The 27,732-nt window shown below is 36.5% G+C and overlaps 1 protein-coding gene across 1 annotated transcript; it reads left to right on the forward strand.

The window, feature by feature from the left end:
• The first annotated feature begins 209 nt into the window (after positions 1–209).
• On the forward strand, positions 210–22,374 carry LOC144434947 (aminopeptidase N-like). The gene is made up of 17 exons (XM_078123481.1): positions 210–880; positions 8,982–9,255; positions 9,824–9,944; positions 10,236–10,390; positions 10,940–11,053; positions 12,890–13,030; positions 13,630–13,761; positions 14,304–14,479; positions 15,131–15,228; positions 15,931–16,064; positions 16,530–16,733; positions 17,257–17,333; positions 18,195–18,302; positions 18,541–18,702; positions 19,323–19,451; positions 19,631–19,703; positions 22,219–22,374. The coding sequence occupies exons 1-17, from the start codon at positions 210–212 to the stop codon at positions 22,372–22,374; spliced, it is 2,925 nt and encodes a 974-aa protein (XP_077979607.1).
• Positions 22,375–27,732: the final 5,358 nt, after the last annotated feature.

A 27,732-nucleotide genomic window follows, 5' to 3' on the forward strand; every position in this document is an offset into this window, starting at 1 on the left:
TGTAAAATGCGCTAACGATCAAAAACATTCGCCCTCCCGGATATGGTGTAATGGACACACCTTGTTTAGTTCGAGAAACGTAAGATTTTTACACATACCCAGCCTCTACTGCGGTCGAACACCCAGTGATTACCGGCACGGGAGTAACAATTCCACGGTGTCAGTTTTCAATGCTACGTATGTAATTTGTTTTCTTTTCTTCGGCAATTATGAATTACAGGGACGACTTGGACAACCTCAAAGCAGAAGGGAAAAAGCTGCCAAAGGGATTTTTTGTGACCCAGAAAACAGCTGTATTGATAGCAGTCCTTTTCATCGTGATTATCATATGTGTTTCTCTTCTGTTCTTCTTTATTCCAAACCCTCTCTATCAAGAATCATCGCCTCCTGACTCGGATTGCTCGCCTCAGCTACCCGCGGAACCAGGCCCACAACCGACTGTTGAACCCAGAGAAGACTTCGATGAGAGACTACCAGGTATAGGTCTCTACCCCGAACACTATGACATAACGCTCACAATCTTCCTTGACGAAGAAGATGACGACGACAACGACAGATTCACGTTTACAGGATCAGAAACGATATTACTTCGCTGTGACAAAGCGTCAGATATCATTAAAATGAATAGCAGGTTCTTAGAGGTGAACGTCGAGACGGATTATATCGAAGTAACCGAATCGGATTCCGGCGACGACATCGGTGTTTACAAAGCATATCTCGATGACGTACACGAGCTGCTAGTGATCGAACTGTCAGATACATTGCAAGTTGGCAAAACATACAACGTTAACATTAAAGAGTTCGGAGCAGAAATCGGAGACGCCGATTTCGACCAATATGGAATGTACTACCAATCGTATGATATCAATGGAGAGACAAGGTGAGTGCATCAGTTCAGTTATTTACAATGTATTACGTTCTCCAGGTCTACTTTTCTTCTCGTTAAGATTGTCATAAATCACTTGTAAGTACTACGTAGATTCCACGATATTCTAATCTAAACACAACAGCTCAAACGAACTGAAATACCAAAACTATTTGCATCAACGACACGTATACTATATTATTTCATATTCGTGAATTGATAATACCCATAATGGTATAAGCTTACATGTTAAAGGGGCACATGCTGAACGTAAACGATTTTTTGGGGAAGTAATTTTTACCGTACTTGTCGCCCTCTACTTTCTGAAACATTACTTCACTATAACTTGCTATTGACAAAAAGTAAACCTGGTATTTAGAAATAACACATACACGATTTGATGACGTAATTTATTGGAACGAAAATTATTATTATACTAAAATGTCGAGGAAAACCTTGTTATGTTTGATGCCACCGACGGCGGTTTAATGCCATCAAAGCCACGCATCCACAACGTTAAGAACATTTAATGTTTTGTGTAATACACAAAAATGTCAGTATTTTCACCTGAGTAAAAATTAGTATAACCTCAGCTTCTATCACGTTAATGGGTAATTGTTTTCCTTGGTAGTGGACATGACCAAACAGCGCATGTTAAAAGCGCTTAGGGTCAAAGATGCATATCGCATGTGATTTCTGAGTGAAGGTTTTAGATTATAAAACACTTATCATCGTCAATCTATATCGATTCTTATATCTGATCTGTTTATCCAAAAACAAATATACTATTTTTGTACAAAGTTATCTTTGTTTACTTCTCTCTGAATGTAAATATTTTACAAGCGGGTAGATATCTCGTACGCGTGATAACACTTCTTATAGCCGTATAGATAGCTCTACTTCGGGAAGATAAGATTTAACCCAGATTTTCAGTTTTACCCTACAGAGAGACCTGTCAAATAAGTGTCAGCGGGGATCTCGTCAGAAGCAGACATGCCTTCATGGTTGGCTTATTTTCAACGATTCGATACCACACATTGAACCAATTGTGGTATCATTTTACTCATAACTAAATTATCCAGTAACTTATATATATATTTATCAATATATATATACACGTGGAAGCATTTCATCGATGTTAATTATAGCATAGTCCCCCGTGGAGGGTCTGTGATTATGTAGGGTCATTACAAGGACACACACACACACACACACACACACACACACACGCACGCACGCACGCACGCACGCGCACGCACGCACGCACACACACACACACACACACATACATACATACATACATACATACATACATACATATACATACATACATACATACATACATACATACATACATACATACATACATACATAAACAAACATACATACATACATACATACATACATACATACATACATACATACATACATACATACATACATACATACACACACACATACATACATACATACATACATACATACATACATACATACATACATACATATAGCACTAAACTACATTTTCCCTCGTCACTAATCATAGCTAGGGTACCTCCTTCCTTCAATTCGTGAACTTAGTGTTCAGCCTAGTAGTAGTACATTTCTGTCGATATACGTACGCTGGATGTACAAGTTACCGTTCACAATAAAACATTACCCTGAACTATTTTTATTATCTTCTGTTTAGGTTATTGAATTCTATTGTTATTTCTAGAGATCATTCCCATATAAAATTTGACTACAAATATATCACCATTTTACTATACGTTGAAAGTCCATTGGTTCATACTATAAAGAGAAGCCAAGAACAGGAAACCTAAACTCGAATCTATCAACCTGATTTTTTTTTTCACGTAGAGGCTGTAACTACGTGAATTGTTGGCAGATATTAACCTTTATAGGTTAGAAGTACAAGAATGTTACGTGTAACAATGCCAGTGTCAACATGTTGAGAATGATGAACAAGCTGTTATAAATTGTAATTTTCAGCAATAAATGAATGACATTGAATTCCAATAGATATTCAAAATGGATGAATTTTAATTTAAAAAGTCATTAACGTACTTAAACAACCGATGCAATCAATTTCGACCTCCAATAACAATGTGGCCTGGTAACGCGATGACGTGAGTAAAAAAATCGTTGGCATGAAGGTAACGGTAATTGATAGCTAAAACACTAATGACTATATGTACATGTCATATGCCATATGTAGGTAATTCTTGTTTGTCAGACATTAAATACACGTACTGTAGGCACGGAATGTGCAGCGATATCATGCACACGTATAAACTAGTCTGGGACCATGCTCCATCTGAAGACAGGATGGCCTTCTTACAAGGAGGGGTGGGGGTTTGGGGGGGGGGTGGACACCGAGCTTTATACGTAAAACGATCAGGTAGAAATAGATTTCTTTAAAAAGTCCTTGAAATGACGATAATCAAAAGTTGAAATAAACCATGTCTCAGAATTGAGCACAGAAAGCTGAACAGATAACGTTCTTTGAGAATGCTGAACTGAAGGCAGAGTGTCGTTTCCATACCCAACCCTTAGCCTCCGGGTTAGTTTATACGTTGTCGACTACACACTTGTGTATATAGTTCGGGGAAAACACCATTGAAGGTACAGTAACATGAAAATCATGTTCATATATTAAACAATTGGATGTCTTGAACCCCCCCCCCCCACCGACAAAAATTTAAATCATCCTTCTAACCCTTCCCTATGTTTGAAAGTTCTGTGGTCGAAACAAAAATAGTCCTTTCATTAAATTACAAAATTCAATTGTTGCCTCAACTTGATGTTCAAGTCGCGTTACAAGGGGAGAAGTGTATTGAAATTAAAGTGAACTCCTATAACTCAATGTCAAAAAAGTGAGTGTTGGATTACAACTTTGACACTAAGCAACGATTGATGGAATCTCTTTGTTACTTGGCAAGTTTGGTATGACGAGAATGTGGCCTAAATTACACAGAATCGATGAAGTCAAAATCACCTCATGAACAATATGCTTTCAAACTATTATAATTGTGAAAAGTGACTTATATAAAAATAGATATGGCAATAGGGAAAATGAAGTTTTTTTCTGTGTATAATTTGTCTCTATCATTATATCAAGGTCAAGTGGATTGGTGAGAATTATGCTTGTTCAAGTCAGGCTGTAAAATGATACGCTACTCATCAAATCCCAATGGGCATGGCAATAATGTAAGAGACATGTGTACTGGGCACGATATACATGCTTAGCATAGCATAGCATGGCATGGCACAAAACTACACATAGAAAATACATAATCCATAGCCAAACACCAGAAATATAACAAAACATACCACTAAATGTAATAATAGATATTTTCATCTATAAACTAATACAAATTGTCATAATTTATTTTAAACAGTAGTAGATGCAGTAAACCCAAACACTTGGCTATCTCGCCTGTACATGTCGTTCACATATTGTGTGAAGCCTGCATTTTGTCCAGTCAGGCATGTAGAGAAATGTATTGGAAACATATGAGACTTTGCATAAACTGTGACCTTAAATTAAAGATAGTTATGGCTTTTAAATTTCATTGGCATGTCGATCTCAGGGCTGTACATCTAGCTAATCCATTCATCCGCTCGTGGACATATGCTTTCGGAGCCAGTAGTGTCAGTAAATAATGTTTGTTTCCGGATCAGTGTTCGTCGTCGATCATCAAGCGTCGCCATATACATGATATACATACACTGGCGTATACCATTACGCATTGACTTGTTGCATAAATGTGCACGTGCGAGTAATTCTGTTCGGCTAGGCATGACCAACAAGGCAGTAAATATTCGCTGTTGTCATAAAATACATCAGTGGAACCGTAGAGTTCTATGGTGAAACATGGTAACTCCGTTCAAGTAGTGGATCAAGTAGATCCATATAAGTAAGGTTTTACCTTTCCAAGCATATACACACACTGTATGTTTTATGAATACATTCAAGTACATGTAGTACACTTCGTTGAATTGGTAAACATTGCATGTGTTGGGACCTAAAAACTAACTTTACCCACAGTAGTTATTTCTTTCGGGGGTTGTTTCTGTGGATCCAGGGGAAGTGACACACACCATACATGTGAGCGATATATAGTTAAAGCAGAGGTGGTGCCCCGGAGCAAGACATAAGTTTAAATTTTAAGCTGATAGCTTTGTGTGTTACTTCCAGTAGGTATAGATCTGTGGTGGAAACTCTGGCGCTCACTGCTACTAGGAAAGCTATATGTTTACATTCACTTCTAGTAGGACATATGTAAACATACTGGTCAGAGATATTAAGTAACCTTGCATTAGTATTTCCTTTTATCCGGAGTGAGACTGTGATATAAGTCCCCTTCAGACTACATTATCAAAGTCTACAGTTGCAACGAATCGTTTCCACAGTAAGTCCTTTCAATTACCTAAATACTAACATAATACAATATGTATCTCGCTACATGTACATGCGTCTAAATATTGTACCAGTAGAAAAGTTACAAATCGCGTTTACAATTAACAGGCCAGCAATTTTCAAAATGCAAACAGACAGACAGACAGACAGACAGACAGACACACACACACACACACATATACATACACATATACATACATACATACATACATACATACATGCATGCTTGCATGCATGCATGCATGCATACACACATACACACACACACACACACACACATGACATGTCAACCGAGACAACAAACGGACGCAAACATATGATAAAAAACGATAATATTTCTCATTAATTCCGTAAGTTTAATTGTGATTGGTTGATATTGCTTTTAGCAGATACCGGTTCGTTTTTCCTAAATCTCAATGTTATTGAATTCAATCGATTGTTTCTGCATATTAAGTACAAGTAATTCAATGTAAGTCTCTGTGATATTTTAATTATCCAGATTACATTCTTTTATTGATTGTAAAAAGTTATGAATGAATGATTATTATAAAGGCATGTCAGTTATTTGCACTAGAAAATGACTTCTAGTGTATATAAATAACTCATTATCAGTTCTAATTATTCAATAATACGTCTATAAGTCTGTAGAGACTTGTCACTTGAAGCAATGTTGACGAGAAAACCACGATTATAATTTGATTAGTGAAAAACTAACAATTATTGAAATACCACGTGGTCTGATATTATATCTGTGGGCAAGATGGTAAAACGGGCAAAAGAGAAAGTGGATTAAACAATGTCAGCTCTATAGAAACACGGTGTTAAATCCGCCTGTACAGCAGCTCACGTAGACGATTGGCGTCATTAATGGCAGATTTACAAAATACGTGTAAGACCTCAAAATTCTCCGACAGTGTTCCTTTATTGTGCCATTAATGAGGTCCGGCACTGTGAACAAGATGAAAATTATATACTTCTGTATGTGATTACATATTAACTTTTTTTATTACAAATTTCGGCAGGTTTATTACACATTTTTTTCTGAAATTTATTACAAATATCGGCTATTTTTATTACAATTGTCGTTCACAGAATTTATTACAAATGTCGTCAGTTTATTACAAATATCGGCAATTTATTACAAATTTCGGCAATTTTATTACAAATTTTGGTTTATTACAAATTTCGGCAATTATTACAAATGTCGGCTGTACACTGCATGACCACCTCTACATGAAACGAATGATTTCCGTTCGATTCGTCAATAAAATTGTTGTGTTTAAGGGTGTAAGTTTAAAAACGTGGTATTATACACAGAAATAGAAATCCTGTATAGCGTCGAGTTGAAATGTGATAAATGATCTGTAATAGTGCTGCGATATCAGAGTCGTAAAGATTGGAAAACAGTAGACATTTCTCTTCCTTCACGCCGTGTTTTTGTCCACTAAATCCAGTGTTTTGAAATTCTATGTAAAATCTTTGTAATAGTTGACAGCAAGTGAATATTAATAAATGAATAATAGTTCTGCTAGAAATGTACTAGGCCTGGATGCCAACGTGGTATCGGATCCTCTCTGATATTTTGAGATTCGATGACGGATAGCACTAGACTAGAAATGTACCAATTTTGTTTAGCATTAGCAGTCGAAAATTTTCTTATCAAATCCCCATTCGTTATATTGAAGGTCACTGCTAAGTACTGACATACATCATATATCAGACGTGAATCGAGGCCAGTAGTAATATGTGTCGCCCTATCATGTCGTAAAATATGATATGACAATGACTCGAGGAATGTGTTATGTTAGTGACACTCTCATAAAAAATGTGATTATTTTATGCCTGGTTTGATGGTTTAAACACATCACTTTCTGTAGACTTGTAAAATAATACAACTACGTATATATTGCTTTAAGTGTGCGTAAACACGACCCTAACTTTTTTTTACGTATTCGAGAAAATAAAATCGCGAAAATCGTGTGAAGTCTCGCAAGAAATAGTGGGTAACTAAGGAAACTGACATCAACTTAGAAAGACAATAAAAATAATTCTTCCAATCTGTAATGGCTGTACATCTGATGGGAAGAAATAAACAACACAGAAAACTTGAACTAGACACTCACACATGGAAAAAAATATAATAAACTAAAATAAAAGATCTACCTACCCCACCTATTTTAAAATTGAATGTAATCGGAATCACACAATTTTTTTACGTCTAATAATAGAGGCAACTCGAAATATATTTACAGCATTATGCAATGAAGCACACATTTTCTATGTGTATAAAGTAAGATAAATATGAATACATGTATTTGTAAGTCCTGTTAGCCCCATGGCTTTGTCAGGCTCTGTCATAATGGTAAGAGGTTAGTCTAATGCCATAGACAATACATCATAACAGTGTATTTACTAGTACCATGACATTACAGGGACATTTTCTGGAGGCGTTATAGCTTATACAGCCAAATAAGAGCAATTCGGTAAAACCAGTGGACTGAGAAATGTGTCTTGAAAGGACGTTTGAATTAAATTGATGGCATTGCAGATCAGACTAATGACAAAGGAGATTGTATTCCACGAGGATAAGTACCGAAGAACATACATTAAGTATCTCTGAGTGCATATACGTTGGTAATGTCGTTTGTCTCATTAGACATGAGATTGAATCAGTCAGATGCACATTCGCTTTAGTCATTGGCATCGTCTTTTATTTGTAAAACAACGATGTGAAAGGCCAAATTTCTATGACGTAGTGCCAGTGTGATATGTCACATATTGTTTATATCACATTTCAACACGTGGCGACGGGGAACAACAATCAAATGTGAATTACCGTAAAGATGTATTCTACACTTATTACAATAGATTTAAAACAGTTACTGTTATCGTAGACAGTCAAACATAGCGGGTAATCCAGGTAATGATGTCAATTATATTTGACATGGAGTGTATAGAGGTAAACCCTAGCACGTTTACTTGTAAACTGGGGGGGGGGGTCGATTCTGTTCTGGTATAGCCTAGAGTCCAGCGTATGGGAATTTTTGAAGAATTTGCGTCTTCTTTCTGGCCGAAGCTTCATTTAGTAAAAAAAAAGCGTTAGCAAAATGCTAGGCGGGTAGGGGAAGAACGAGAGTCAAAAATGCCACATGACTGGATGCTAGGCCTAGAAATGGGTTTGTTAGATACACATGTACGATAGAATAATACGTACCATACCACCGATACTTCTGAATCACTAGCAACACACTTGTGAGGTACCCGTAGCGTTATCCCACCGTATATAAAATCCCATCATTGTCGCATAGGATTTCACTTCCATCTTTCCATCATTATGCATTCATACTGCAGAATCCGACCTTCAACTCAAAACTGGCTGCACTGTGAGTTAAACAAAAACGTACGTCACGCTAGATCAACGTTACTATTTATTTTTAAATATATATGTATATATATATATATATATATATATATATATATATATATAATATATATATATATATATATATAAATATATATATATATATATATAAATATATATATATATATATATATATATATTTATATATATATATATATAAATATATATATATATATATATATATATATATATATATATATATATATATATATATATATATATATATATATATATATATATATATCAGTTGTGTTCATGTATTATTTTTTCAGATGGATGTGCAATACAAAGTTCACACCAAACTATGCAAGAGAGGTTTTTCCCTGCTACGATGAACCACATTTCAGGGCAACCTTTGACCTCCATCTCATTCACCGAGATAAACGTTGGGCACTGTCAAATATGCCAGTCAAAGAGACTACAACCATGGCGAACGACTGGATTATGACTAGTTTTGACACCACGCCAAATATGGTGACTTACCTCCTTGTCTTGGTACTGGCTGACTTTCCAAGTATTCAACTCACTACAAAGTATGGATATGAGGTGTGTCACGTGATAGAAATTACTTGAAGCCTGTCAAAATCACCATTTGTCAGAGAAAGTTGGTGTCATTCATGTTTAGGGTCTGGATTGTAGTCAATGGCAATTGAATTTTTTTTTTGTAAAATATAACAAGCGTACTTACTGGCCATAGTGAACAGACTTAAAGGTCCAAGTCAGAGTAGGATTAACATTTGGGAGAGTAAATCATGTACTAGTAGTTTCGCAGAGATATAGAAAAGTTGGCCAGAATGATGAGATAGAACTGCGAGAACCAGGGATTTAGTCATGGGCCTTTAAGTCGTCAGAACTCAAAGAACAAGTAAACTACTCAGCTACATTTGCTTTCAAGCTGAATGGTAATGATGTCGTACACACAAACTTATAGTCTGAGTTATTTTACCCGGTCTTTCTTGTTACCATGGTAATAGCTGTAGATGTAAGGGTTTGCCAACTTTGTTGTTGTCAATAGATTTAATTATAGATTTAGATGCCAATATTCTAGTCCAGCAACCTCCCGAAAATACTTGACAGCATGTACTGAATAACTTATCCTGACATTTTTGTTCAGTTCAATGTATGGGCGAGAGAAGATTTAATCTACTCGGCAAATTACTCACTTTATGCTGGTAGCGAGACTTTAACTTATTTCGAAGAGCTCCTGGAAACGCCGTATGGACTGCCAAAAATGGGTAAGCAAAAGGCAATACATTGCTGAAACTCTTAAACTACTAATTTATTCGTTATCTGAATAAATTATTTTTTTTATTGTTAAAAGTGAGCCAAACCTAACTTACATGAAAGACAGAACATTGAAACCCACTAAATCATGGTGAAAAGAGATATAATTATGTATTTGAAGTTGAGTGAACTTATATTTTAACAAAATAAATTTTAATACCTATATTCAAATTTATAAAGCAAGCATTTTATATCGTTTCGTTTTTTCTTCACTCTTCAATCTTGATGCATTATTTTCGCAGATTTTGTTGCCATTCCGGATTACGCGGCAGGGGCCACAGAATTCTGGGGATGTGTGCTGTATCGTGAAAGTCGTTTATTGTATGACGAAGATATACACACACCTTACGATCAGCAGAGAGTTGCAGCTATAATTGGCCACGAGTTAGCTCACATGGTAAGGGGATAGTTTAACTCAAAAGTCTCAAATTATATACACGAGTATTATCTGGCAACGATTTATCAAAAAACATCACACATTATTTTAATATCATATAGGCCTAACAATTGTGTTTTTTTTGAAACCGTCTTTCCAAAAATAAAACAAAAAACATCAGGCCATATGGCTTGTTTGAATATTAAAATATAGGCCATTTATATATTTGTGCTCATACGGGTATGTTTTTCCAAACACAAAATTACAGTTTGATATTTCTGCCAATAACACTTCATCCCAAATGACGCAGAGTGATTTTTCTAATATATTGTTTTATAACAACGCACTTGAACATTTTTTTTTTTTTTTTAAAGATGATGAACTTGTCAGTTCTGAAGTATATGTCGAAAAAATTTAACGCTGTTTCCATTTTATCTTGCCAGAGAATGCTGAAAATAGAAAATGTATTAAAATAAAACTACAGATTTTTTGTCTACACATTCCAATATCTAAATATTGTACAAATATGATACATTTATCTGTGTTTTATCAATAAACTCGTCATTCCAGTGGTTTGGTAATTATCTGACCTGTGATTGGTGGGATGAAATCTGGCTGAATGAAGGTTTTGCAAGTTTCTATGAGTATCTACCAATGACATATCTACACCCCGAATGGAAGGTGGTAAGTCAAAAGCCGACGGGTCGTCATTCTCGCAAACCAGAGCTGTTATTTATTCCGCGACACGGCGAAATAACGAAGAGCGGTGCGTCCTCAAGTTGGACGGTGCCGTAAAAGAGGCTGTGGTTTACGATGATAATGGGTCGTGTGTTCAGAATTACTTCCCTCCACGAAATGTCGATATTTGACTGATTTTAGGGACTGTAGTGTCTATAAAATTTGAATGTTCGTAAACGTAAATATATCGTTGTCGTACAACTTTGAATGACAGTACCATATCCTAATTCCTATACCACAAAGAGTGCGAAAAAAATTGTCAAGTTTGTAGCTAGGCTGCGAGCATCCGGAATTCACAGTCCTGTTACCGTTACTGGACGCACCGTTCTTGATCAAAAATCGCTGCCCATGGTACTACTGCTAGTTAGTAGAGGAGAATATGGATAGAGCGGCGTCTATCAGTATATAAAACTATATAATCGAGCCCTGTGGTTTGGATTCGCCTTTAGAGCTAATGTGGATTAAAGGGTACATTATGATTCATAGCTTTGGATTGAATTGACGGAAAAATAAAACATTATGAAGGCATTTCACCAATAGCTGCATACTATATTACTAGGTCAACAGCTTATAACGGGTAGCTAGCTGTTACACTTTTATCTCAATAACAAGGTGTGGTCACAATACTGAAAAATAAATCACAGACACTACAAATAAATAATCAATCAATTCAATCAATTCAATCAATCAATCAATCAATCAATCAATCAATCAATCAATCAATCAATCAATCAAAAATAAACAGAAACAATATGACAAAACTGACATTATACACACAAGAAGATAAATAGAAATAAATCAACCTGTTAAAAGGCTGTTTGCTGACTCAAAGATACAAACACGCAGATGAAATATTCACACTGTGGAAACTTGAAAACCCGTTATTTTGTTGGGTGGGTTTTTAGCGTAGTATACACCTTGGATGTAAACTAATTAATAAAAAAAAATGTTCTATTACTTTGTTCAAGAAAATTCACACCCATTCTCTGTTAAAATCAAGGGAAAAAATGAGGGGTCACCGTACATGTTATTAAAACAGAGGTCAAAATGATATCAAATGAAGCCATTTTAGAATCCAATATGGCCGCCGACTGCTGTGTTAACGCTATGGCAAAATAAACGATTGGCTATTTCTTTTAAAACAAGGCGGTGATCTCACAAATTTCTTTTATTTCAAAAGAATCTGGAACAAGCTTTTCAAATAAATCAAAATGTCAGTTAGAATAGTGGAATAGTGTAGTAGCGATAGTTGTTTGAGTATACAAGTAGGCTAATGATAATATTTCATTCAGAATAAATATGAATGTACTCCATAATCAAGCAAAAATCAAGCAATCGTTTTGTGTTTAGGAAGTCATCTCAGTACTCACCAAAAGTGTTTTGAAAATAAATATACTGACATAAAGGAGAGTGAACATATTATATGCAACTTAACCCGTAACAATTTGTCTAGCAAAACATTTTGCTTTCTTTTCGAGCCCCAAACAAGTTCATGAGTATTGGGTTATTCTTGGGCCGATCCTTCAATAATCCATATTTGGCAAATTTGGAGAAATTTTAAGAATTACAATTTTCAGGGTAATTGGTCCGAAGCCCATTCTCCCTTACTTCTCGCTATATTTCCTATAGTGGTCTGAGCCTATTTGTAAAATTTAAATCTAGAATATGATGTAGCATAACAGTTGGACAAACATCCAACTTTAATACCCTAAACATATTAACTCCGCAGAGATCTAAACTGCCTCGCTAATGATTTAATGTTTGTTGTCAATCCAACAAAAGGCTGATCAGTTCATGAACCTCGACTTGGAGTCAGCATTTCGAGTTGATGGCAGCTCGTCGACAGCTGTGCCGGTTATTAGACCAGCTTCCGGATGGCGAGATGAGATCACGGGTGTGTTCGACACTACAGCGTATAGTGGTGTAAGTATGCGTACAAGTTCAAATCATGTGTTTTGTAACTGTCTCTGTTGTAATAAAAGTAAGTTTACGAACGTCATACAAATGAATGGATAAACTGACTGACTGACTGACTGACTGACTGACTGACTGAATGAATGAATAAATGAATGAATGAATGAATGGATGGATGGATGGACTCGGATGGATGGATGGATGGATGGATGGATGGATGGATGAATGAATGAGTGGATTGATGGCTGGATGGATGGATGGAGGGATGAATGGAGGGATGGATGGCCTGATGGAGAGATGGATGAATAGATGGATGGATGGATGCATTGGTGTATATATCAAAATTAATTTTTTTTTAAATTCAATACTCGTTCAAATAGTTGAACTGATATACGGAATCAAAAATAGGGGCAGGTACCAGAGCGCAATCATCTGTCGAAAGCTTGCAAGAATTTCTTTACATGGATACCATGTTAGAATCATAGTATTGAATTGAACTTTTTTCTAAACACAACTTGAAAATTGAACATGTCAGAATCTTTGTTTTCTAAAACCTCACTTTCGAAATGTAATGTAAAGTGCTTGTCTATTTTATACTCCGACTGTAGGGGGCGTGTGTTTGCCGGTCTTTGAGGTCCTTTTTGAGTGAGGATGTGTTACATAATGGAATAGTAAATTATGTTCAAAACAACTTATTCTCGGCCGTTGTGTCTGACGAGTTGTGGGCGGAACTAACACTGGTGAGTAAAAAGATGCAAATAATTATTTTAGCTATGTAATGAAATTTAAAAGAAGAAAGAAAGAAGAATTTCAATTCGGCAAATCTTTCTCAGTTATTCATGTAAAGAAGCGCCGCGTGCAATTTATAAGAGTTTGCAAAGATTCATTAACATATTTTTGCATAGTACCATGTAAATTACTTGTTCTATTTTTAGTCGAAAGGCTGTGGATCGAGCTGTACACATCTTAAAGTATGCTTAGTCGTTATTTTATAGACAAAACAAGTTCCCATTATAATGGGTGTATGTTTGTGTGTGTGTGGGTGGGGGGGGGGAATCAACGAAACATAAACTGATTATTTAATGTTTTGCATATAAACATTTGTGACAATATTCGTCTGGGCCCTTTTATATCGAACAATTACAAACAAACAAACGTTAACACATACATAACTTGGGTGACATTGATCACGTGGGAACGGTATATGCGAAACGTCAACTTCGTTCTGTAGCTGTTAAAGGTTCACTCTTATTATCTGTGTGACTTTACTCTTAAATTAAAGGCTGACGCAGGTCATGGAGATACGAATGTTAAACTTGTAATGGACACGTGGACACTTCAACATGGACACCCTGTGGTAACGGTGAACAGGACTAGTACAGAATTTGCTGTTTTAACACAGGAACATTTCATGATCGACCCCAATGATGAAGCAACCGATAAATACGATAATCTCGGGTAAGAGTTCTCCGGAGAATCAGGTCATTTTTTTTCAGTAGAATCTGGTCAAATTGTCCGTACGTGGAATCTGCTCAAATTGCCCCTTGAAATTACTGGAAGGAAGTTTAACGTAGAACATTAGTAAGTCATTCCAGTGTCTGTAGATATTGCACCTGGAGATTTTACCATTTTCTGTCAAATATAATTAATATCATTGCAAAGATTATTGGATATGGGTCGTTTGCTGGTCAATGTTGACTGAGAATACTGAATTAAAAAGACGTCTGTTAGGTACAGAACATGACTTCCTTTATTCAAATTCAAATTGGTATATTGATTGGTACTGAATTTATAATTACCAAGTTCAGACAGTTTCATAAGTACCAAGTACACTGACATTTTTTTTCTCGTTTTTTGAAATATTCATTTTTTCGACAATTGCATCCCCGACGTAGTAGCATCATTCGGTATATCCGTGTATCTCACAATCTGTTAGTCTTACGTTGATTGTATTATTTGGCTTCTGTTAATCACGTCACATTTTGATGAGGAACAACAACAACAACGACAACAACAACAACAACAACAACAACAACAACAACAACAACAACAACAAAGCAATAGGTGTGAATTTTCCATAATATTAGTGAGTCCATATATTTCTTGCAGTTATCTATGGTATGTACCTATTACATTTACCTATGCATCAGACGTGTCTTTCGATGACCCTTTGAAACATTTCCAGTGGCTGAACAAAGTGGAAACAGGTTAGAATTTAAACCATATCAACTCTTAGCTAACGATATCACCTCTAAATCCCGTACGCTATGTATGATAATCTGTTTCACGTTCAGTTTCTCGTTAACTGGCCGTAATGTTAACACTGTGAGTCAATTCATTGATGTAGCTTTAGAGGTTATCGTAAAATAATGTCCCTTGCTGAAAAGGTGTCGCTTCAATCAGCTATATGTGAATATTCTCTAAGGAAATGGTCATGATAATAGGAAAAATCTATTTTACAGACGACGATGAAACATAGAAATGAAAACCAGCCGCGGCATATTCTCTGTACCTTTATTCATTTGCTACAATGTGATTTGTCAGTACGCTGTCACGTGGTATAGAATTGTTGCACTGTTGAACGCAAATGACGTTTACTGGCCTACAGGCTTGCATGGACATCATCACTAAAAACTACTGAATGATGACGTCATTTGCGTTTCTTTTTAGGCCGGCTTCGCCCTCTTGAAAGTCTGTTGGGGGTGACCTTCAGTCCCTCGATCGAGGAAACAGACGTATGATGTTGCCCTCGCGATCAGTCAACATAAAATTATGTATACTGTATGCCAGAAGACTAATGTCAGGACCCTTTGTACGCATTTTCACATCATATAAGGCGTTTGAATTCATTTATGCGAATCATATCACAAGCACCTCATTCTAACGTTTGTTTCGTTGTAATCACACAGGAGAACTCGATTTACAAGGTGTTAATGAAAACGATTGGGTGGTAGTTAATATTAATCAAATGGGATTCTATCGTGTTAACTACGACGAGGAGAATTGGCATCGTCTCTCAGACGCACTGAAAACGGATTACACTGTAAGTATATATATGCATCTGCTATTGGTGTAGAAATTCGAGTACATAAGGGTGATGAATGCGGCTAGTTATAATCGGCGAAATACTGAAATGGCGAAATGATAAAAAGAAGACACTGCAGAAGAAAAAAACGAAATCCAATAAATGACAAATGCATAAAAACTTAACAAATCATCGAAGTCGACCTCAATACTTTGCCTCCTGCAAGATAGCTTAGTTACATCTGGCAATCGGTTGTCAACTCAGCTGACACGTCTATAGTGGCCCTTCAGGGACTGGACAAAAATTACCATTATTTGCGCAAAGGTTTAAATTGGGTCACTCGCATGCATTTATTAGAGGTGGGTCATTGATCTTCCGGGTCTTATCGATCCGATGGATGCCATACTTCATTTTTTTTTATCAAAGCAAACAATGACAACATCATTTGACAATTCTTACTCCCCTTGCCCTTTATTCTCACAGTTATTCCCTGCTCAAACAAGAACGGCTCTCCTAGACGACTGTTTCAAGATCTCCCAGGCAATGTACACGGATCAAGTAAACTGTCTCCGTCTGAGTGAATATATGCATAGCGAGACAGAGTACCCTACGTGGGAACTAATGATTGACAATCTGCCATTTACATACCGGGCATTGATGAGAACGGCAGAATTCGGCCAATTAGAGGTAAGGTGTTATACAGGTCGAAATTACCAAATCTTGTTAACAAGCTTTGAAGGAGGGTTCCAATGCGACAAAGGCCATTGAACGGGTATTCATGATCATTACATTGGCCAATTTTTCGCCAGAGTGGTTGATTTTACACTAAAATTACCATAGAGATTGAAAATACATCGGCCTACATTAACCTGTTATGTACCTTTTGCAACTATGCAAGTGCATTTGCATTACTCTTATTACAACCCTTTTCAGAGTTCTCTAGAGATCGCTGTAATCAATAGGTCGTTGAACCTGGCTTTGAAGGTGCCGAAACGTTGTCTTTTTATTCGAAAAGTAATGTTCCCAAAGTCACACATCCAGGGGGGAGAGAGATAGAGAGAGAGAGAGAGAGAGAGAGAGAGAGAGAGAGAGAGAGAGAGAGAGAGAGAGAGAGAGAGAGAGAGAGAGAGAGAGAGAGAGAGAGAGAGAGAGAGAGAGAGAGAGAGAGAGAGAGTACATCTAACAAGTATTTCGATACTATCACTTTCAGTTTTATTGGCGTCAACAAATTACTCCTATCTATGAATCTTTGGGTTGGGACTTCTCACAAGGCAATTCACTGGAATAGTAAGTACTAGTATATAAATACTTAATTGCTCAACGAGGTGGCCATCTCAAACTGAAACTAGAAGGGAAGACACTAATTTTGTACATTGACAAATGACTCTGGCGTTTGCGCATGCGGATAGGCAAACCGGGTGCGGTCCGATGGCTCAAATGCTAATAACAGCACTGTGTTGTAATTGAGTTACATGCCGGGTGAAGGTTTGTGTGATCGAGCATGTATAATGGCTTTATAATCATGATTTGCATTCGATTGAAATGGCGTAAGAGTATCTTTCGAAAAGTGCAGAGATACTACTTTTTCCACTTATATAGCTCATACATAGTCAATATAATTTCACTTTCCCGGCATACCCGGATGTTCTATTGAAATAACAATAAGGTACATCCCAATCTGTGAAATTGCCCAATTCATGAAATGAGTACATAACTTTGCCCAGTTCATGATATTTAAATATGCAATCGTGTTGCCCAGGTTATGAAGAGGGTATGGTAAGATATGCCCAGTACATGAAATTGGCATCTGTTATAGGACACACACAAAATACAATATAAATCAAACAAATTTATTATCATGTATTTACAAACTCATCACTTTACAATTCATATCTAATTCAGTGTAGCTTGTGTTTTTAACAGAGTTCGATAATCAACACCTCATCAGTTCAAAACTCTTGCCCCAAAATTTATTTACACCCCTTTTAGATCGTAATCTATACTCTCATTTGCATAAAGGTTTACCATTCCATGAACTGGGCAAACGTACATGCACATTTCATGAATTGGGCAGTTTCACGGATTGGGTGTAACATATACAGTATTTTGTTACATTCATATGTTTGTATTTTTTGTTCCAATTTTAAGCCGTCTTCGTCAAGAGGCTATTAATACTGCGTGTGCTTATGGTAACGAAAATTGTGTTGGTAATGCCACACAACTTTACGCCGAATGGATGGAAACGGGAACAAATTCGTAAGTCAGTCTAGATATCAGACCATCTAAACCACTTAAACAATATGCATGTTGTAAGTTTTCCGATAAACTAACGACAGCCGGCAACACAACATTTAAATATATAAATTGTGTTAATCGTAATATAATATACCATCTTTCAAAGATGTGTGCTCCTGTAGCAGACATTGTGATAACCCCCAATAACGGAAGAAAAAATCTAACTCACATGGATCATTTTTCTTCATTTTGCTACCAGAGTTCCCGTTGAAGTGAAAAGTGTTGTTTACTGCACTGCAATCAAACATGGCGGATTCAAAGAGTGGAACTTCGCACACGACGAAAGTGAAACTAACTCGGACGAAGCAGCTAATTTGAGGTCTGCGATGGGTTGTTCTAAAGAGTCATGGATACTAGAAAGGTAGGTTAGGCCTATAAAAAACTGTTTGGTTCCGGTTACCCGACCCACCTAGTTTTCAACTTTTTTTTCACATATTCGAGGAAAAAGTAATAAAATCGCAAAAATGGTGGTCTAGCGAGAAGTGGATGTGGAAACTGACATCAACTTAAAATTAAAACTACCTAAACTAGCTAGACACTCACACATGAAAAAAAAAATTGTCAAAACAAATCTACATCTAAAATTTAGCGTAATCGGAATTACACAGTTTTTTTCCTGGGCCTTAATACTGTGTTAACATTCTACAAAATGTGTTAAGAACTGAGCAAATGTGATCTTATAGGCCCACCATGTACGACAATAGCCTACCTGTACCTGTAGCCTTGAAGGACGACTGCAGCTGACGCTACTATGTCAGTTATCCTGGCTACCGTTCTGATTTTTAAAAAAAATTCCTCGCCCTCACCATCATCATGTGACCTGACTGACTGTTTGGTTGGTTGTGTATTAGACCGACGCACGGATGCCAAGAATTACCAATCTTATCTAAGAGTATGTATGGCGTTAATTGGTTAGTGTTATCACAAACAAGTCGCGATTCCGAATGTCAATACAATGATAGACACGTTTCTGTTGTACAGGTATATAGAAGAATTTTTCGACGATTATTACGCCTTCTCAGTTATTGCTGAAGTCAGAGAGAAATCTGCTGTGGGATATTCTGTAGCATGGAACTACGTTATCAGCAACTATGATAGACTGAATGCCACGTAAGTATTGCGTCATCACGGAATATATATTATTATACAATAGAACGGAGTATAAATGTGATATATTTAGAAATATACACCTTTTTCAATGAAATTAGTAAATTTCTGTAATGAAACAAAATAGAGAATATGTATAATGATGTATACCTTCTTTTTTTGGAATTTGTATATACTACCAGATTTGGTGACGATGCATATTCGGCTGTTTGGGGTTTCTCTACTTGGATGAATACAGAGTTCGACTTGAACCAGGTATGTAACTTTTGAAAAGTGGCTTATGTCAGTATGCAACAGCAGCGCACAGTATAGGAGGGCGCAATTTCATGTTTAAAATATAGAGATTGCAATATACCAGCTCGGAAAACTCGCAAAAATGAGTGACTAAAATGCTTTTTTTGTACATAAACACAGTGTACTAGTCTGGCATTTAGTAAAATAGTCTGTGAGAACGTGTTTAATACTGTAAAATCGCAAAAAAACAAACAAACGTCGAAGCTTTAATGCAGCGAGTTAGTATGATAAATGGAGTTGAGGTCGTGAGAGTGTTACCATGTCACCAGAAGAGGGCGCAATTCATGTGAGTTGTTGACGTGTGGGATATGACAGGGCGACTTTCAGAATTTTAAACTAGACATTTCATTTAGTGGTATACCAAATTACAAAAACTGAAGCTGGAAGTCTTTGGTCACTATAATTACACAGGGTGGTATCCTTCAAGGTAATTGGCAAAAGTTCAGTTTAAATCCGCTCAGAAAATGTCCATGGCACCTTCAAACAGTTTTTGTCATGCTTAGATTCGTACATTCAACTAGATTTGTACAGTACAATATTTATGCGAACACGATTGAGTTTTACTTGTTGTGAATTCATCCTAACATTACATCGTTGTGCAGAGGTTATACAAATAAAATATACAGTACATGTTAGAAATTTGACTGAGGCGGAAAAAAAATGTATGTTTCCGATAACATAGCCTCAGAAAATAGAGTAATACTGGGTAGGTCGGGATTTCATTTTATTTATCTTTTACCTTTTAATTGATTTTATTTTGAAAAATGTTGCTTCCACCCAAAAACAAATGAAACGTTGATCAGAATACCCTTTCTGTGGTAGTTTGATAAAATATGTACAGACATCGCTTGGGGAAAGAAAACAGACATAAACGGAAGGTACAAAGAATTTCTTTAACTTTTTGCTTTAAATGTTTACAAATTGTTTAGGGTTGACGGTTTAAACTAGGGTCGGTCGGGTTATTGGAAACACATAATTATTTTAAGTTGGTCTAATGAATATTAATACGGGTCATCTTATTAATAATCTTACGATGAGATATTTGGTTTAGCCTCAGACCACTAACGGTCGTTAGTGGTCTGAGGTTTAGCGTAGTATCATTTGCATCCCCCACCCCACCAAAAACAAACAAACAAAACAACAACAACGAACATACAAACAAACAAAAACAAAAACAAACAAGGTAAATATGCTTACTAATTCACTGATGAGGCGAAATGATTACCTTGAAATCTGAAACTGAAATGAAACTCTATTGTAATGCGCACGAGATCGTGTTCTTTAGTTGAACACATTACCGAGGTAATGAAAGTGTGATCAAATACATACATTATACCTGTGATTTCAAAAATATTTGTTTACGAAATATCAGTCGCCCGGCAGCTAGCTGCAATATCTGAAGCTGAAGTATATTTGGAGACAATTCTATACAGTGAATAAATTAATTAGACTATGCTTTGATGTTGTATTATTTAATATGTAATGAATCACCCATAGGTAAATCTGTGGTATTTTTTATGTTACAATATACCTTGGCAAGAATATAGGACGAAAACTAATTTCCCGCCAACACAAATACTTGTAGAATGCTGATACTGTGGCATGATACATACAGCTACAGACAGATAGGTGTGTCGATATAAGATTTCAAATCTTTCACAATGTACGACATGTTCTTATATTTCTGGGATTATGAAATAAAACTGACCGGAAATGCTCCTGTTTCATGATTAGCTATTGTAGTTTTATTAGAGGCGAGATCACTAGTTCAATGTGTGATTGAAATCTACATTCTTTTACTTTGGGGGTAGGGTGGGGTGGGGTAGGGTGGGGTGGGGTAGGGTAGGGAGGCGGCTTGAGCCATTTTAGGTGGCATCCTACGAAAACGATTTTACTTTTAATGAATCTGTTTTGTAATTTTAAATGCAAATATTTAATTTTGAAATGTCAAATTGAAAAATGCAAGAATTTTCGTAAATGCATGACACTAAAATAAAGTAAAGTGTTAACAAAAGAACTATTCTTTCCTCTCTACACACTGGTTTACATTCATCCTACTACATACTGATTTGAAATTGATTGTGCTGTCTGAAACATTATTGCCAATTTAAGTACGCAGAAGGGGGTGGGAGAGGGTCTGAGGCCTAACCAAAAGAATTTAGTTTTTAATCATACATTTAACTATTGATCCCACCCCTTAATGAAAACTGGACACCCCCCCCCCCCATTCACATGCTTGCGTTACAGCTATGGCAGCGTTCATTACTCAATACTGTCCCCCTCCCTTCACCGCCCACATAACCCAGTACAGGTACAGTAACACTGCAGTGAATAATCAATGAAAACTGCCCCCTCCTCCACCCTACCAACCCAATGACATGCTCCATTTATTTCAGCTCAAATAATCTATGTCAATTTATTTTTAACCAAGTAACATTTTCCCCGATAAAGTTTATGATTTGATTTGATTTTACAGCTCCAGGCGTTTGCTAGTATGCACCCAGAAATGCCGAGTACTGCTGCCAGTAATTTCTACTACAGCAAGTTACAAGTCGAGACAAACATTAAATGGATGGATAAGAACAGGGCTAGTATACGACAATGGCTTGATGATACAGTACAACCATCGTGAATTTCTTCCTATAAACACACATGTAGCCAATCTTTAAAAGGACACTATGTAACTTTGGTCTCTTGGGCCATATTAAAATATTTTTCTGTTATTCAAAAGTTTTAATCATGTTTAGCAACTTGTACTCACAGGAATTCTAGGTGATGTGAAAAAATGACGTAATTTTAGAGATTAAAAAACACCATCGATTAGCAAGTCCTTCTGTAAATAAAATAGTCTGGAAGTGCTCCTGAGATTAAGTGTATTGATAACAGTACCAAAGGTGTCGGGCACATACAGCCCCCGTCCTCAACTTCAAGTTAATCCCAAGAGTTCTAACATACCAAATCTGCAAACATTTTTAGAGATTAAACCGACTACACCCACTAATTAAGGCAACTGTTTTGGAGACTTTATTTGGTATCATTAAGATTAGACAATCATTGTCTTTTTACAAAACTATGTCCGGAACGAGGAAAACGTTCCGAATTTGTCCGAGTCAATCCGATCGGCAATATACGCTTCAGTTATACGCTACAATATTTCAAATAATCTGTACAATTTACTTTTGCACAATTTCTCTATGAAAAAATGACAGAGCTATTTATCAACTAATGTGAATGATTTATTGTAAAAATGTACGACTTTTCTTTAAAAAACACTCCTTTATAATCTTCACAGTTGTTGGTCCTTATTGTTACTTTATAACAAATTCTAATGATTATGTGCACATTGTGAATTCAGTTTACTTGTAAATGTAATTTTTTATACGAATTGTTTGGTTTTATTTCCACCTTCAAACGAATAAACCTTGAATCTAAGACGATATATGGTACACTGGACGAAGTGTTTTCTATGAATGGATGAATTGGATATATCGCCATGGAAACCAGTTGATGAGTAGAACAAATCGTCGTCTGGTCCTGTCTTGACGAAAAGCTTGCTGCAAATGGGGCATTTTTTTCATATATGCACTCGCTAAAATTGTTCCGTTATTTAAAAAAGACAGTACTATCAACACTTAAGATCTGCAAATATTGTAGTAATAGTGTAAATTGGACATAGACTTTATTTATTAAAACCCTGAGTTCGGTCTCACGGCCACAATCCAAGGGGTCAAAATCCAAGTCTCTCAAACATGTGAAGCTATGGTCTCCCCTCCATTGTCTATGGTTACACTAATTAAATTACATTAAGTCACGCATAGGACATGAGCTTCCTAATAAGATAACAATATAATTATGAGCGTCATGGAAATGAAACAAAGGATACTAAACTTTAACTTGAATGACATCTCCAGACATACGATATTAGTGTACCCGTTGTCTTGACAACCATATGAGCTACTGCAATAAAAGATATCCCTTTCTTTAACTAGGTGTTTGGCAACATATATAAACAGCGTCATATCTGAACCCAACCACAGTAATTATAAATTGTCATTGTTCTTTCTCCTTCAAAATCGATCGGGAATGTATTTGTCAATAATCATTAATATTTTTTTAAATGCTCCATATGTTGCACTTTAGTAGCACGTTGTAGCACGTGACCGTTTTAACACAAAATAACACTCTTTATTGCTCACGATGACATCACTCATTTTATCTTGAATTTTTTATGATCTAGACACCTGAAGGAACATTTCTAATAAACATCCGACCTATTTCCCAAACGCTTTATGAGTTTCTGAGTTTTCTCCAAAAAATTATCTTTTCTTTGTCTAATTTGCATTAATGAAAATGGGATCTTGCCTTGGTGTCATTCGTTATTTATGCTATCATTGAGACACCACTCTGACGTCCCAAAGAAATGCCAGATTAATATGCTCGTTAACAATTCTACATCTACATACCCCAGAAACATATCAACTAAATTGGCAATATTTATTTCTATAATTTCCCAACTAGACAGTCTAAGTAATTTGATAGAGGTAGCCTGTCTTACTTTTTGCTTTATGTAGTGTGCTCGTACGTACGACACACACACACACACACACACACACACACGCACACACGCACGCACGCACACGCACACCACCACCACTACCACTACCACTACCACTACCACTACCAGACAGTTCCGCCATGCCTGTAGCATTACTGAACGTTAGTTCACTCTTTCCATAGACAAGGAAGAAACTTCCTTAAGCTTGTCTGTGCTCTTTCCAAAAACTCTTCTTTTGTACAATTACATCTTTCTGGGACTGGTGTTTTACTTCAAGTTCTATTTAATTGTGGCTTTGGCTCAAACAAGTATCATTTGGTGGTCGTAAATTGGTCGTATCCCATACACAGTACAAGTCGTCTGCACATTGCTGCAACTTTACGCTTTCTAGAGAACTATGGAGGCTTGAGAGGTTTGCAGCTGTTCCCTTTGAGGTTTTCCACTTTGAAAGCATTTGGTATTTCTATTCATTTTCCTGATGACGGTATTGGCTATCAAGTTCTTGTAATTGAGTATTAGTTAAACCAAGTTGCCGTCCCAGTGCTTTCGATTGGTCCAAAGGTAAGGTATCTGCTACGTAGTTTATACTCCTTCCAAATGGCTCTAAGGTGTTGAAAAAAAGTAGCACATGTAAATTAAGCTAGTATATCAGGAGTAGAGGTATCCTGGTGCCAAGAAAAACATGTAAACATTATTCAATAGTGTACGAGCTATGGTATTTCATTTCCAAGATCTACAGCGACTGACTCGGAGGTAGAATGCTCACATATCGCACTTAGAAGCCTCGGAGCACAAACGTCCATCGTCGTTGATGGTGCCATTGATGTGTGGCATTAGTATAACTATCTAGTTCAACATGTTGAGTTTGGTGGTTGTGACAATGCCACCATGTCATTGCCATGGGTTAGCATCTTCCTGAAAACCGTATGAACCGTTCCGTGCCCCAAATACAATACTTAAACACAACTTCATCTAACTCTCTCCTTACTTATCATGATAACAAACACACACAGCCATACACATCTTGACTAATGGTAAATGTTGTCAAAGATATCGTACATATAATTTGTCGTTGGCCGTCGTCGATCGAATTTGATGAATAGCGACAAAAAATATTAGGCATATATGTTCATACCGGATTTAAATAACCATCGACAGATTGAGGCTTACTTATACAATGGCAGCATTGCTACATGAAAAATCATTCTTTACACATGCGCGAGTTGAAATGACATCAAGTCATGGAACACTGTGTGACACTAACCTTTCAAAGCGATAACTACATATCGCACATATACACCCGGTGTAAAGGTACCAATGACGGTCTTGTGAACTACCTATGAGAAAGAGTACAATATACAATGAACATATACATGTACCAAACCAGAAAGATTATAAATAGAACTTCAGTATGGCGATATGATGGGTGGGTTTTTGGGTTGTTTTTATTTTTACACCTCACATGTTTTTTTTTGTTACGATTTACACAAAGTGCAGGTGCGCCCGCACACATGAAAAATTACATTTTATCGCACAGTAAACACAAATAAATAGTTCTGTGTTCCTTTTTCCATTTATTTTACATGACTGCGTGCTATTATTGTCTGTATTTTGTTTTATGTAATGTGTAACAAAAAAAACCTTGCGAGACATAAAATACATCTTGCCGCTTAATATTGAAACGCTATAGTTTGGTCGTTTTGTTAGATCAATTGGTCACCATCTGACCAATGTATAAATTAATAATGCTACAAGACAAAGAAGGTTAATCGGAGAGTCCTCCTAGCTATTTCTTCCGGATTGAAGTGTTGGGGGAAAAAAACCCACCATACTCTAAATCAGTACTCTTTTAAACGTGTGTGTGTGTGTGTGTGTGTGTGTGTGTGTGTGTGTGTGTGTGTGTGTGTGTGTGTGTGTGCGTGCGTGTGTGCACGTGTGTGTGTGTGTGTGTGTGTGTGTGTGTGTGTGTGTGCATGCATGCGTGCGCGCGCGCTTGTGTGTGAGCTGGCACGTGTGTATGTGCGTGCTAGCATGTATAGATGGATGAATGTATGGATGGATACATGTCAAATACATATAGTTGCTGAATGGGAAAGGAACGACACTTATACCTGTTCACGACCACTTTGTTTTGTATTTGTAACGGCTCTTTTATCCGGCCATGCATGCCAAGTTTCTCCGTCCACTGAATAAGTTGGGTCAAAGACGTCTAATGGTGTTTTGTGGTTATTTTCCCATCGAATAGTCACAGCACCATTTCTTTTTATGTTTCCATGGAAAGGAGTAAAACTTATAATATTGGACGCTAACAGATGATTCTCCAAACTTTCCCAATGTTCAAATTGCTGTCTTGACAACTCTTCATATTTCAAATAAAATTCGGTAGATATCGTATCTGGTGGTATTACTACAGTGAAGCCTGAACCTAAATCTACCTCGTTGTTATTCTGGAGAGAGAGAAATTTGAAAAAGATCAGACTAACCTATTTGACGTATAAGGCTGTATAATACAGCATTGTGGATTAACAAATTTCCACTGGATACTAAATAATTATTCTTGCACTTACCTTACCCTTATTAGTTACTTTTACGCCTAGCTCGAGACTTGACGAGGGTACATTCTCTGTCCAAAGAGAAAACACAAAACTGTATGATATTTTCATAATCATCATACATGACGACAACGACATACTTTTGGAAACTGTTAGAATTCAAAATGAAGCATTTTCCGGAATGTGAGGCTTCCTTACCTTCCAAAAGGTTACAAGTCATTGACCTGATTGCGGTATAAATAACTTTAAAATATCTCTTTGAATGTATTGATTAGTAGTATTAGTAGTAAAGAGAAGTTAACCTATAAAGCAGTCGTAAGGAATAAAATCGATGGGTGGATGGGTGATAACTGAGCGGATAAATATTTTACTTTATACATTGGTAGGTTGGATCATTAGTCGGTCTATGGGTTGGTCGACTGTCATCTTTGGAGGGAAAGCATACTTCATCATCTTAATATTATTTTGAATGTTTTAGTATCAAGTAAATGTCTTATCTTCGCTTTTGATAAGTATATTGTCTCATTTTTTTGGAACGTGACACTGTCGTCATATCTAGATTTTCATTAATAACTCAATAATTATTAATTTAATATTGTAAATCTCTGAATGACCCTTGAGAGGTAAGTAAGCATGTGCATCGGTGAGGAGCCTCTCAATCCCTCGAAGTTCTAAACTGGTGATCGGTGTTTTAATATGCATTCATCGATGAGCCAAATAATGAAACACCAACAAATTCTTACTTCTCACGTGTACGGAAGCTGCTTCTTCTCCTTCGGGAGGCCCTCTTGAAATAGCCTCGTGCAAACGCCGCTTTTTCTTCGCAAGATTCCGAGTCACTTCACGATCGCCATATAAACATATATCTTTTAACTGTTTCGGA

This window comes from Glandiceps talaboti, chromosome 1 (genome assembly GCF_964340395.1).
Source record: "Glandiceps talaboti chromosome 1, keGlaTala1.1, whole genome shotgun sequence".
Classification (NCBI taxonomy): domain Eukaryota; kingdom Metazoa; phylum Hemichordata; class Enteropneusta; family Spengelidae; genus Glandiceps; species Glandiceps talaboti.

Coding starts and splice junctions, on each gene's coding strand:
- LOC144434947 (XM_078123481.1), top strand. CDS start 210: ATGAATTACAGGGACGACTTGGACAACCTCAAAGCAGAAGGGAAAAAG. Junction 10,391..10,939: donor GCCACGAGTTAGCTCACATG/GTAAGGGGATAG, acceptor TCGTCATTCCAG/TGGTTTGGTAATTATCTGAC. Junction 15,229..15,930: donor GCTGAACAAAGTGGAAACAG/GTTAGAATTTAA, acceptor GTAATCACACAG/GAGAACTCGATTTACAAGGT.